At 44.1% G+C, this 14,581-nt stretch overlaps 1 protein-coding gene across 1 annotated transcript in view; it reads right to left on the bottom strand.

Moving 5' to 3' along the window:
• Positions 1-391: 391 nt before the first annotated feature.
• Positions 392-14,581, bottom strand: part of LOC125141390 (parathyroid hormone/parathyroid hormone-related peptide receptor-like) — a 28,523-nt gene continuing 14,333 nt past the window's right edge. Inside the window, exons 6-13 of the mRNA XM_047814647.1 lie at positions 12,708-12,894; positions 10,788-10,941; positions 6,695-6,755; positions 6,355-6,421; positions 5,872-5,966; positions 4,714-4,855; positions 2,785-2,826; positions 392-2,531 (exon numbers count right to left, since the gene is read on the bottom strand). Of these exons, the coding sequence (XP_047670603.1) occupies positions 2,175-2,531; positions 2,785-2,826; positions 4,714-4,855; positions 5,872-5,966; positions 6,355-6,421; positions 6,695-6,755; positions 10,788-10,941; positions 12,708-12,894 (1,105 nt within the window). The 3' untranslated portion in view covers positions 392-2,174. The remainder of the gene's footprint in view (positions 2,532-2,784; positions 2,827-4,713; positions 4,856-5,871; positions 5,967-6,354; positions 6,422-6,694; positions 6,756-10,787; positions 10,942-12,707; positions 12,895-14,581) is intronic.

The raw sequence follows: 14,581 nt of genomic DNA, 5'->3' as shown, positions 1-14,581 counted from the left end.
TTCATCTTCTACCGCTTATCCGAACTTCTCGGGTCACGGGGAGCCTGTGCCTATCTCAGGCGTCATCGGGCATCGAGGCAGGATACACCCTGGACGGAGTGCCAACTCATCACAGGGCACACACACACTCTCATTCACACACACACACACACTACGGACAATTTTCCAGAGATGCCAATCAACCTACCATGCATGTCTTTGTACCGGGGGAGGAAACCGGAGTACCCGGAGGAAACCCCCGAGGCACGGGGAGAACATGTGAACTCATCCATCTTACAATATCCATAAAAATAAATCTAGTTATAATCAGCTAAACATTTCGATTACAGATGACGTCATCCACAATGAGTCACATCGTCTACATCTTTAGGTTTATTATTTATTTCTGCTTCACAAAAAAATAATAACACAATACAAAATAACACAATAGTAGAGTCCTCTGAAAACTTTACAGTGTTTACAGTTACAACACACACACACACACACACACACACACACACACACACACACACACACACACACACACAAATTCTGATGTAATAACTTACTATGAAATCGATATCTTCATAAATATTTACAGCCTTCATTTCTAGACGAGTCGATTCATATATAAAATCTACATTTTTTTCATACTGTCTTTCATGGGGGTTTGTGATGATGATGATGATGAAGAGGATCGTGATCGCCCCTTCGGCTTTGTCTGAACATTTGTGGATATTCAGACACGTGAGGAAACACATAAGGTGCTTATACTTAAGTGAGATTTTTTTTACAATGAATTTTACTATATAACACATCAGTAACAACACGGAGAACCAACGATAAGATAAAAGCCAAACATTTACAAAGCAAAAGCACCCAGATGAATGTTTTACATACATACATTTCAACATTTGACATTTTCTTTGTAAAATAACTTCTAACTTCTCTGAAAAAAAAAAAAATATATATATATACACAAAAACATATTTTTTTAAAGCAACACTTTTGTTAATAATGGAATAAATTCCTGATTGAAATTCTTTCTAAAAATTTCTAGAAATTTTTTTCTGAAGTTACGATGTGATCGAATGAATATTTTTTAAAAGTAAAAATTTTTTTCAGTAAATTAAATAAAATAACTTTTTTTTTTTTTTTTTGTCGCTTAACCAATATGAAAAATCTTTCAGGTATAGAGTTAGCTCAGATAGCTAACATGCTCGGACAGCTAGCTAAGGAATACGTTCAGCTTGAGCTTTAAAGACGTTAAAGTATCGCGGTTAAAACGAACAAACAAACAAACAAACAAAAAGGATCGAGCCGACATCACATTCCAGAAACTTTAGCGCTTTTTTCGCTCACAACACAAACATTTTTCTGTTTTATTTATTTATTTATTTATTTAGTTTTGTAAACATTTTGACTTACATGAATAGAGTTGAACGAGTTTACGCATTTTAGACTTTTACAAATACATTTAAAGTAAAAAAAAAAACAAATAAATAAATAGACCTGACGTGTTTTCAAAATGAATTAGAGTTTCTGCTCAAGGGGATAAAAATAAACACTCCAAAAATCAACAAACTCCAAAAATCGAAAATTTTCTAAAACAAACAAACAAAAAATTGAATTCATCCGTATGAATGCGTTACAGTTTCCAATCGGTCTTTTGCTAACTCAATAGAATAGACGGGTAGTTCGAGAAGGTCGTGTGTTTTTTTTTTACGTTTTGTAAAAGATTTGTCTTAATTTATGTCGTGGTGTGAGTCTGAGTAACTATTTCTGTGTGAGAAGCTCATGAAGAAATCCACAGCGACCTGAACGTTTACTGCAAAAATTACGAAAGGTTGTTTTCAGTTCCTTCAAAACTTTTAGCTACGACAAAAAGAGCAGTTTTCTGTAATACATGAGGAGGTCAATAATAATTACAGAAGGGTGGAAAAACACCTGATTCTGAAAAACAAACACTCCATGAAGTCACACCTTTCACTATACACGATATATCTATACAATATTTTACACATTAAATATCTTCTTCATCCGACAGCAGCGTGAACATCGTCCTCTGAATCCCGCTGCTGCTCCGGAGCCCCTTCGTTAGCCCGTAGACGCTAGGCTTTTAGCTTATTTAGCAATGCTAGCAAACTCCTCTGAGAGCCTGATTGATCCTGAGGTTCTTTGTAACATTCAACAGGTCACATGACCGTTTCCCGCTCCTCCTCGACTAATGGGGTGGGTTTTTCCTCCGTCGCCATCTTGGACGGTTCGTCCTCCTGCACGTGGAGTTCCTGAGCAGAAGAAGGGATGGACTGGTCCGATACAGAGCCGTTCTTCACGTAGCCCGGAAGGTTCCGGTGCCCATTGGTGCTAACGTTATTGTTAGCGGGTGTGAGCCTCATGCTGACATCACGCTGCCTCGATGTCACATTAGTCACGCTGGTGTGAGAAACCATCGGGCCGTAGCTGTACGTGCTGCTTCCGCTGCGTGCTTTACGTTTAAAGTCCAACGCCAGCGTCCTCCGACTCCATGACTTCTTAATCTCCGCCTGGACCTAGACACAAAAATACAATAGCTTTAGCATTAAACTCCACCTGGGGGTGAAGGGGGTAAAGGAGGTAAATTAGGTACGTTAAGGAGATGGATGAAGTGAAGGAGATAATGGAGGTGAAGGAGATGAAGGAGATGAAGGAGGTGAAGGAGGTGAAGGAGGTAAATTAAGGAGATGGGGGAAGTGAAGGAGATAATGGAGGTGAAGGAGATGAAGGAGGTGAAGGAGATAATGGAGGTGAAGGAGATGATCTTACCTCTCCGTTACAGAAGCAGTAAATAATCGCAACGAAGAAACCCTACAATGAGAAAAAAGAAATGTCTGTGAATAAAAAAGGGGCGGGGCTTAACTTACATTTTCCAGACATTAACAGAACACAGTGTCATGTTGTGCTGGAACAGTTTTTCTTTAATTATCCCCATTTCGAAGGAGAGGAAACCCCAACCCTTTATGGAGGAAACCCTCTTCCTCTAACCTTCGGTAAGCCTTTTAGATACTGCGCCCTCTGCAGATGGGGAGAGTTTTAATAAACGTTCCCCATTCGGTTCCTTCTGGAGTTATGAGACATGGTGGCACAAGGACATACCGGATCAAAGCATCGAGGGCTTTCGGGCTGTTCCGGGTGACTGGGATGGCATCATGAGTGGTGGTAAGAGTAAAGGAGATAGGGGACAGATGGTGCAATCCTATCCATATTACAGCTAAAAAGCAAAAGCAGGTATGATGTCCGGACATCTAACTGTTAGCTGTGGGACTCCGGCCTTATCATCTGCCCAGAGAGATTATACATGTCGTTATTTACATTACACCTTCAGCCATCTCAGCGTTATTCACATGACCAGATATCCATCATCTCAGGTGACTTTAACCGCACCACTATGGACAAAATATGTGAAGTGTCTGCCCAGAGAGGAGAGGAACCTTCACTTAATGTATGCAAACATGAAGAATGAAGAAAGCACAAAGGAAACTGAAAGCAATACTTAATGAAGCCAAAGACACCTACAGTAGAAAGGTGTAGATCCAACAGAACATTCTAAGGGAGGTGTAGAGTGGCATGAGGACCATCACAGGTTTATAAATGTCCAACAGTGGAGGTATTGATGGTGGTGTAGATAGGGCCAACAAACTTAATCTGTTCTTCTACAGATATGATGATGTCCTTACACATCCCCACAGGCCCATCATCATCATCATCATCATCATTGTCATCATCATCATCATCATCATCATCAGCCACACGACTCTCTACACTTACTAATCATCACAGACCTGCCTGCCTACAACCTTCACCCCCTTCACCCCTCCCCTTCGTTACAGCTCCACACCCTGTCCACACCTGACCGTGTCAGAAGACAGCTGAGGACCTTTCAGTCCAGCAAGGCTGCAGGTCCTGAGAAGATCTACCCCGGGGTATTCAAAACCTGTGCCCCCGAGTTCTGTGCTGTACTTCACCATGTCTTCACCATGGGCCTGAGATTGCAGAAGGTCCCTCTGTTATGGAAGACTTCCTGCTTTGTCCCTTTTCCACAGACCTCACAGCCCAGTTACCCCAAGTACTACAGGCCTGTGGCGTTAACACCCCATATTATGGAAACCTTAGAGAGACTAGTGCTGGAGGAGCTCAGGCCCATGGTTAGGTCATTCACAGACCCCCTTTAGTTCACCTACCAGCCCCACCTGGGAGTTGAGGACGCCATCACCTACCTGCTGACCCGAGCCTACACTCACCTGGAGTCATGCTTTTTGACTTCTCCAGTGGCTTTAACATTTGTCCTACTCTACTGAGTGAGACAGTGATGGAGGTGAGAGTAGCTGATGTAAACAGACCGAACAAACTCTTCCTTAAGGCCGGTGATGTTGTGGGAGTGGAGTTGGATGGATGTTGTCTAAGCTACTGAGCATCTCAGACAACATCTTCCACATGCTCCATGATGTCCTGGATGGATACAAAGCGACACAGGAAACCCTTCCTCCCTTCGTCCATTGGACAAACTGTATAAAGTGTACAAGCTGCTGTTTCTACAGGTTTCAGGACGTGAGCAAAGTCTGTCTTTAATTATTTCATGAAAACTGCCTTGGACTCGGATTACAAGTGAATCTCCAGTTGACCTCTTTGCGTGTACGTGTCGTCCTTCTCGAGCCTGATGGAGATAAATGGGGGTTTTACATAAACGATCAATACCTGGAAGGAGTTAATGAGCATCTCGCAGTGCATCTGAATCTGCCAGGGAACTCCAGACACCTCGGTGTACGGCATGGCCATGAACACGATGTAGTGAACGCCAAACAGCGGCATCAACACCAGAGTCGACTTCAGCAGCTTCCTGTGCACAAACAACAACAACAACAATAACAATCATCATCATCGTCTTCATCGTAATCTTCATCATGGCATGGCCAAAATAACAACAATAAAAACTCAATCAATTAAAAAATGAGTAATATTTCATAAATGAGCTGCAAATAAATCAACACAATATATGACATGGTCTAATTAGGTCATTAACGTTATTAACATTAACATTATTTAAACAAAATCAAACTTTTAAACAAACAAAAAATTATGAAAAAAAAAGAAAAAAACTTTAAAACTCATTTAACAAACAAAGTAAAAGTGGGATTTATTCATTACTATAATTTAGGTAAAAAAAATCTGAATTTAAAATAAATATTTTATTACTTATTTAAACATTTATCAATCAATCTAAATAAAAATAAAAACAGAAGAGCGCAAGTTTATTAAACAATAATAATCTATCTATCTATCTATCTATCTATCTATCTATCTATCTATCTATCTATCTATCTATCTATCTATCTATCATCTGTCTGTCTGTCTGTCTGTCTGTCTGTCTGTCTGTCTGTCTGTCATTCCTTTCAGCTTTACAGCTTTCTACAATTTTCTGCCTTCCTCTCTCTCTCTCTCTCTCTCTCTCTCTCTCTCTCTCTCTCTCTCTCTCTCTCTCGCTCTCTCTCTCTCTCTTTCTCTCCATATCTGTTTTCCTTTCTTCCACTCTTTCTTTCTCCCCTTCTCTCTCATCCAATGTTTTCCCTCACTTTGTTCCTCAAATATTTCTATCTATCTATCTATCTATCTATCTATCTATCTATCTATCTATCTATCTATCTATCTATCTATCTATCTATCTATCTATCTATCATTCTGATTATTATTAGACGGATATTGAGAATGTCTCTATAAAGGGAACAGCAGCAGTGATGTGAAGACCGCAGGCAGAAGAAGTAGCTCAGTGCTACACTGCTGCTGTACATCAGAGCTGATTGGAGGAAAGAGAAGAAAGTGGAAGATGTTCAGCTGACTGTGAGGAACGTCTCTCACCTGTACTGCTGCCTGCTGTCACAGCGACCCGCGTTACTTTCTCTTAGCTTCGTAGCCAAAACTCGGATGATGTTCAAGAAGAGCAGGAAATTAATCTTTAAAAAAAAAAACAATCAAGGCTGATAAATTATTCCCTCCATCATTATACATTCATCTGTGGTGAAATGTCACACTTCTACAGTTACAGTAATAATACACCACTCTCAATACTGCATTCTGATTGGTCAGAAGTGTGTGTGTGTCTGTGTGTGTGTGTGTGTGTGTGTGTGTGTGTGTGTGAGTTTGTGTGTGTGTGAGTTTGTGTGTGTGTGAGTGTGTGTGTGTGTGTGTGTGTGTGTGTGTGTGTGTGTGTGTGTGAGTTTGTGTGTGTGTGTGTGTGTGTGTGTGTGTGTGTGTGTGTGTGAGTTTGTGTGTCTGTGTGTCTGTGTGTGTGTGTGTGTGTGTGTGTGTGTGTGTGTGTGTGTGTGTGTGTGTAAAAATCACCGCGATGGCTGTTAGAATTGGGATCTGCACAATCCATTTCATATTACCAGCACTCAGGTCCCAGCACCTGTATCACACACACACGCACACAAACACAAGCACGCATACACACAGGAGCACACACACAGGAGCACACATACACACACAGGAGCACACACACACACACACACACACACACACACACACACACACACGAGTCCTCAAAACACAGGTCATCACCTTAACACCACTGTGATTGACAGACCATACTTATTTCTAGCAGTAAATAGTTTGTGTGTGTGTGTGTGTGTGTGTGTGTGTGTGTGTGTGTGTGTGTGTGTGTGTGTGTGTGTGTGCTCACTCTGTGTCAGCGAGTGTCGCCCGAACACTCGCCCAAACAGCGACGAACATTGCAGGGACGCCTAGAACGCAGGAGAGTGAGAGTCAATCAACTGGGACTCAAAGTAGCAATAATAAAAAATGAATGAATAAATTAAGGTAGTGTGTGTGTGTGTGTGTGTGTGTGTGTGTGTGTGTGTGTGTGTGTGTGTGTGTGTGCAGAGTGTGTATCCTTCGATACATTAATTATTACATACATATTACATACTTCATACTACATACTTTACATACATCCATCTCAGCCTAGATAATAATGTAACAGTGTGAGATGTGTGTGTAACAGTGTGTGTGTAACAGTGTGAGATGTGTGTGTAACAGTGTGTGTGTAACAGTGTGAGATGTGTGTGTAACAGTGTGAGATGTGTGTGTAACAGTGTGTGTGTAACAGTGTGAGATGTGTGTGTAACAGTGTGTGTGTAACAGTGTGAGATGTGTGTGTAACAGTGTGAGTGTAACAGTGTGAGATGTGTGTGTAACAGTGTGAGATGTGTGTGTAACAGTGTGAGTGTAACAGTGTGAGATGTGTGTGTAACAGTGTGAGATGTGTGTGTAACAGTGTGTGTGTAACAGTGTGAGATGTGTGTGTAACAGTGTGAGATGTGTGTGTAACAGTGTGTGTGTAACAGTGTGAGATGTGTGTGTAACAGTGTGAGATGTGTGTGTAACAGTGTGTGTGTAACAGTGTGAGATGTGTGTGTAACAGTGTGAGATGTGTGTGTAACAGTGTGAGTGTAACAGTGTGAGATGTGTGTGTAACAGTGTGAGTGTAACAGTGTGAGATGTGTGTGTAACAGTGTGAGATGTGTGTGTAACAGTGTGAGTGTAACAGTGTGAGATGCGAGTGCATTATAGTGAGACGAGTGTAACAGTGTGAGTGTAACAGTGTGAGATGCGAGTGCATTATAGTGAGACGAGTGTAACAGTGTGAGATGTGTGTGTGACAGTGTGTGTGTAACAGTATGAGATACGAGTGTAACAGTGTGAGATACGAGTGTAACAGTATGAGATACGAGTGTAACAGTGTGAGATGTGTGTGTAACAGTGTGAGATGTGAGTGTAACAGTATGAGATACGAGTGTAACAGTATGAGATACGAGTGTAACAGTGTGAGATGTGAGTGTAACAGTATGAGATACGAGTGTAACAGTATGAGATGTGTGTGTAACAGTGTGAGATACGAGTGTAACAGTGTGAGATACGAGTGTAACAGTATGAGATACGAGTGTAGCCATATCAGATGCGAGTGTAACAGTATGAGATACGAGTGTAACAGTATGAGATACGAGTGTAGCCATATCAGATGCGAGTGTAACAGTATGAGATACGAGTGTAACAGTATGAGATACGAGTGTAACAGTGTGAGATACGAGTGTAACAGTATGAGATGCGAGTGTAACAGTATGAGATACGAGTGTAACAGTATGAGATACGAGTGTAACAGTATGAGATGTGTGTGTAACAGTGTGAGATACGAGTGTAACAGTGTGAGATACGAGTGTAACAGTATGATATGTGTGTGTAACAGTGTGAGATACGAGTGTAACAGTATGAGATACGAGTGTAACAGTATGAGACATGAGTGTAACAGTATGAGATACGAGTGTAACAGTATGAGATACGAGTGTAACAGTGTGAGATGTGTGTGTAACAGTGTGAGATACGAGTGTAGCCATATCAGATGCGAGTGTAACAGTATGAGATACGAGTGTAACAGTATGAGATACGAGTGTAGCCATATCAGATGCGAGTGTAACAGTATGAGATACGAGTGTAACAGTATGAGATACGAGTGTAACAGTGTGAGATACGAGTGTAACAGTATGAGATGCGAGTGTAACAGTATGAGATACGAGTGTAACAGTATGAGATACGAGTGTAACAGTATGAGATGTGTGTGTAACAGTGTGAGATACGAGTGTAACAGTATGAGATGTGTGTGTAACAGTGTGAGATACGAGTGTAACAGTATGAGATACGAGTGTAGCCATATCAGATGCGAGTGTAACAGTGTGAGATGTGAGTGTAACAGTATGAGATACGAGTGTAACAGTATGAGATACGAGTGTAGCCATATCAGATGCGAGTGTAACAGTATGAGATACGAGTGTAACAGTATGAGATACGAGTGTAGCCATATCAGATGCGAGTGTAACAGTATGAGATACGAGTGTAACAGTATGAGATGCGAGTGTAACAGTATGAGATACGAGTGTAACAGTATGCGATACGAGTGTAACAGTATGAGATACGAGTGTAACAGTATGAGATGTGTGTGTAACAGTGTGAGATACGAGTGTAACAGTATGAGATACGAGTGTAACAGTATGAGATACGAGTGTAACAGTATGAGATACGAGTGTAACAGTGTGAGATACGAGTGTAACAGTATGAGATACGAGTGTAACAGTGTGAGATACGAGTGTAACAGTGTGAGATACGAGTGTAACAGTATGAGATGTGTGTGTAACAGTGTGAGATACGAGTGTAACAGTATGAGATACGAGTGTAACAGTATGAGATACGAGTGTAACAGTGTGAGATACGAGTGTAACAGTATGAGATACGAGTGTAACAGTATGAGATACGAGTGTAACAGTGTGAGATGTGAGTGTAACAGTGTGAGATACGAGTGTAACAGTGTGAGATACGAGTGTAACAGTATGAGATGTGTGTGTAACAGTGTGAGATACGAGTGTAACAGTATGAGATACGAGTGTAACAGTATGAGATACGAGTGTAACAGTGTGAGATACGAGTGTAACAGTGTGAGATGTGAGTGTAACAGTATGAGATACGAGTGTAACAGTGTGAGATACGAGTGTAACAGTATGAGATGTGTGTGTAACAGTGTGAGATACGAGTGTAACAGTATGAGATACGAGTGTAACAGTATGAGATACGAGTGTAACAGTATGAGCTACGAGTGTAACAGTATGAGATATGAGTGTAACAGTATGAGATACGAGTGTAACAGTATGAGATACGAGTGTAACAGTGTGAGATACGAGTGTAACAGTATGAGATACGAGTGTAACAGTATGAGATACGAGTGTAACAGTATGAGATACGAGTGTAACAGTATGAGATACGAGTGTAACAGTGTGAGATGTGAGTGTAACAGTATGAGATACGAGTGTAACAGTGTGAGATGCGAGTGTAACAGTATGAGATACGAGTGTAACAGTATGAGATACGAGTGTAACAGTGTGAGATGTGAGTGTAACAGTATGAGATACGAGTGTAACAGTGTGAGATGCGAGTGTAACAGTGTGAGATGTGAGTGTAACAGTATGAGATACGAGTGTAACAGTATGAGATACGAGTGTAGCCATATCAGATGCGAGTGTAACAGTATGAGATACGAGTGTAACAGTATGAGATACGAGTGTAGCCATATCAGATGCGAGTGCATTATAGTGAGACGAGTGTAACAACATGACACGTATCAGTGTATCATTGATGTATCAGGATGTATCACTGATGTGAGGCGACTCCACTGCATCCACATTGTATGCGCTGTGCACACACACACACACTTCGCACAGTGTGTACAATGCAGGCGCAGTGAGGTCCAAATACAAACATCCCATAATACACAAACTGTCAGGTTGTCGGAGCTTATTCCTGTCATGTCATGTTAAGCTTATGACACAGCCCCCCACACCCCCTGGAGCATTTCCCTGCAATTCACAGGTAATAAAAGAGCTCAGAAGCATAGTGACGCACAGGTAATTACTCTAATGCCCCTCTTTTTCACCTGGGAAACATTCTTATACATATCTCATCATGTTCTAATAGTAGGAGCTAATTGGATCAGAGTGTTAATTAAAGTGTCATCAAAAACAATACAGAACACACTTCCTCATCTAGGACAAGAACATTGAAGAGAGCAAGATAGATTAGAGATAACTGGTATACAATTATATTACATAAAAAGGTGTGAATGCTGAGTTTATATCAGCTGTAACGCACAGCACTGAACTCATTTACCACCTAAATGTCTCTGTAACCAATCAGAACAGTTCCTGTGTATGTGACTCCACCCCATTACTTACCCCAGCCAATGACAGTAAAGCCCCAGAGGTACTTCCTGTCAGAGAAGAAGGTCATGAAGATAAGGCTGTGGAGGTAAAGGCCTTCCACCAGGATCCAGTAATAATTTGTCGCAAGGAAGTACAGGAAGAGTGTAACTGTGATCTTACAGCCGATCTTCAACGACAACGACAACAACAACAACAACGTCAACAACAACAACAACAACAACAACAACGTCAACAACAACAACAAAGAAATGAATAATACAAAAAAAATGAGTTTCATCTGCAAATAATCCAACAATGAGTATTTAATCATTTCTACATAGTTCTTCTCTTCATCCAACAGGGAACATAATTTCTACACACACACACACACACACACACACACACACACACACACACACACACACACCATCTAAGATAAACTTTCATCACCCCAGGGGCAGTGTGGTACAACAATATGTTCCAGAACAAAAGGTCAGAGAGAGCGGAGTGGGAAGTGAACCCCAACCGTTAGGTGAAGTACACCAGCTTTTAGCTACGACATTTAAGTGCCTACAGAAAAACTCATCAGTTTGCAGAAAAGGAGGGAAAATGGAAAAAAGGACAGGGAATAAAATAAAACTACCAGTTTCTAATGCAGTCGTGCTCAAACGTTTGCATACCTTTACTTCTTACTATGGAGTGTTGCCCCCTTAGTTAGTTGAGCTGCCCATTTTTTTGTCTAAATGCCTCCATTCCTGTAATTATTTTGTTTGTCTTGTGCAAACTGCACATTCGAGATCTCCCCAAAGTGGTTGAATGATATTGATGGCCTCCAAAACCTTCACCTTTTACTGCTGTGTACCGATTGGACGGTCAACCTTTGTGTCACTGTCATGTTGGGACATCTGAGAGCGTCTCATGTGCAGCTGTAGAATATTGTTTTCTGATAACATGCTGCATTCGTCTTACCATCGGTTTCTCCTAACTGCCCTAACTGTGCCCCTGGAGCTCAAACAGCCTCGACACATCAGAGATCCACCACCATGCTTTACAGTGTGGATGAGAAGCATCTCACAGTGTTTATGGTTGTGACTATAAAGTTCAGTTGTGGTGTCATCGCTCCACATGACTCTTGTCTAGTTTCTGCCTGGTGTACTGAAGGAGGGTCTTTTTGTGGCATGGGAGCAGTAACATCTTTCTCCTGGTAACTCGACCATGCAGGTCATTTGTGTTCAAGTCCCTCCTTATTGTGCTCCAGAGCAGCCTGTATTTCTCTCCATGGTGTTTGTGGGTTTTTCTTTGTGTTTGTGTCCTGAACAATTCTTCTGGCACTAGTTTGTGGATGTTTTCTCGCTCTACCTGACCTACCTGGCGTAGTATCAACAGAATCTCTTACTTTCCAGCTCTTTATCAGGGTTTAACAACAGCACTGACTGGCAATTTAATGTGTTGAGATCCTTTTATATCCTTTTCCTGCTTTATAAAGTTCCTCTACTTTATTACGCAGGTCCATTGGCAGATCTTTCATCTTCCCCATGGTGCAGAATCCAGCCAACTCACTGACTATTTATGTACAGACACTAATTACGATTACAACGAGTCACAAGTGTGGAAACGTCCGTTTAATAGACATTTAAAGCTCCGTGTGTCGACCTGTGTGTTCATAATGTGCCCAAACATTCAAGGGGATGTAAACTTTTGCTCAGGCTGTTTAGTTCTCATTAGGTCTTAAAAAGAAGTCAAACACCTATGCGATAATTAATGACGTCATGTGACCACGATCATTAAATAAAACAATATCATTTTGCATTATCTGTCATATTTTCCACATAAATAGCAATGATTAACAATTTCTTTGCAGGTATGAAAACTTTTGAGCACAGCCGTAGCTTATAAGAGGAAACTGCAGATTTAACACTCAGTGATATAATCAGTACTGTATTAGATACATACAAACTTGGACTTCTCAATGGGCGGAGCCTCGGTGATGGATTTCAGATCCTCGAATGTGATCCGCTGAGTCTCCTCGAGGTTGGATCCCGAATACAGAACAACGTCTTTAACAAAGATGCTAAGTGCTCGTAGCATGAAGGACACGAACAGGTGCATGTGGATAAAGTTCCTCGTACAGTGAAGACGCCTGGGGGAGGGGGGGGGGCAGGGGTTAGAGAGTGTGGAGAGTATGAAGGAAAGAGTAAAGAAGAGAGAAAGTATGGAGGAGAGAATGTATGGAGGAGAGAGTGGAGGCGCGCTCTCGGCGCGCCTTCTCGCGGCGCGCCTTCTCTAGCGCTACTGTCTGGCGGAGCCTTCTCCGTCGCGCTTCCCGCGGCGCGCGTCTCGCGGGCTGTATCGCGGCGCCGTTCGCGCTCTCTCGCGGCGCGCGTCGCGCGCGCGCTTCTCGCGCGCGCGTCCCCGCGCGTCGCGCCGCGGTCGGCGGCGCGCGCGGGCGCGCGTCCCGCGCGTCTCTCCGCTCGTCGCGCGCGCGTCCGGCGCGCGCGCGCGCGCGTTCTCGCGGCGCGCGTCTCGCGGCGCGCCGTCTCGCGCGCGTCCGCGCGCGTCCGCGCGCGCGCGTCGCGCGCGCGTCAGCGCGCGCGTGCGCGCGCGTCGCGCCGCGTCGCGCGCGCGTCCTGCGCGAGTCTCGGCGCGCCTCTCTCGCGCGCTCTTCGCGGCGCGCGGTCCAGCGGCGCGCGCATAGCCGGCGCGCGTTCCCGAGGAGCGCGTTATAGCGGCTCGCGTACCGAAACGCGAGTACTAAGAGACGCTCACCGCGCGCGCGTCTCGCGGCGCGCGTCCCGGCGGCGAGAGTACTCAGGCGCGAGTCCCGCGCGCGCGTCTAGCGGAGAGCAGTCCCGCGGAGCGCGTATCAGCGGCGCACTCGTCTCTCGGGCGCGTCCTCGCGCACCAGTACCGCGGAGAAGGTCTAGACGCGTATGAGAGAGAGTAAGCTGAGCGCGCGTAGCGCGGCGCGCGTCGAGCGCGAGTCACGAGGACGAGAGGCTGAGGACGCGAGTAGAACCGGAAGCGTCGCAGAGAGAGTCCGCGCTTCGTTCGAGCGTAGAGCGAGTAGTCTAAGGACGAGAGTATAGAGAGTAGAAGAGACGATAGCGCAGAGAGTATAGAGGAGAGAGTATCGAGAGAGTCGCGAGAGAAGTAATAGAGGATAGAGAGTAGAGAGAGCGTATGAGGCAAGAGAGTAGAGAGAGAGTAAGAGAGCGGAGTCAGAGAGAGTAGCAGTAATACAGAGACGTAATCGAGAGAGTATAGAGAGAGAGAGTAATAGAGAGAGTCTACGAGCGCTCATCGGCGCGTCGCGTCTAGCGCGCGTCTCGACGAGAGTCCAGTCTCGCGAGCGTCAACGCGCGACGTCTCTCCGCAGAGTAGCTAGAGAGAGAGTAGAGCGAGAGTAGAGTCTAGAGAGAGTTCTCGACGAGAGTCTCGCGGAGAGGAGTCTAGCGCTCGTATCGAGAGAGTATAGAGAGTAGAGTATAGCGCGAGTATAGACCACTCGACAGCGTCATAGACGCGCATTCTAGCGAGGTCATCAGATTCGAGAGCGTATACAGAGAGATAGAGAGCAGTAGTAGAGAGAGAGTCATCGAGTCCTACGAGCGTCTAGCGCGCGTCTCAGAGCGCGCGTCACGAGAGAGTCTCAGCAGAGCGCAGTCGCGAGCGATTATCGAGAGAGTATAGCGGAGAGCGCTCCTACGGTATCGAGGAGCGAAGCGTGGACGCGCCGCGTCCGAGCGCGCGTCTCGCGCGCGTCGCTCGCGGTATCCGACGCGTCATCGCGGCGCGCGCGTCTCGCGCCGGTCGCCGCGCGAGTCATC

Source organism: Tachysurus fulvidraco, chromosome 1 (assembly GCF_022655615.1).
Source record: "Tachysurus fulvidraco isolate hzauxx_2018 chromosome 1, HZAU_PFXX_2.0, whole genome shotgun sequence".
In the NCBI taxonomy this organism is placed as follows: Eukaryota; Metazoa; Chordata; class Actinopteri; order Siluriformes; family Bagridae; genus Tachysurus; species Tachysurus fulvidraco.
Note: the sequence above shows the minus strand (reverse complement) of the source record. Positions and strands in the feature narration are given on the sequence as shown.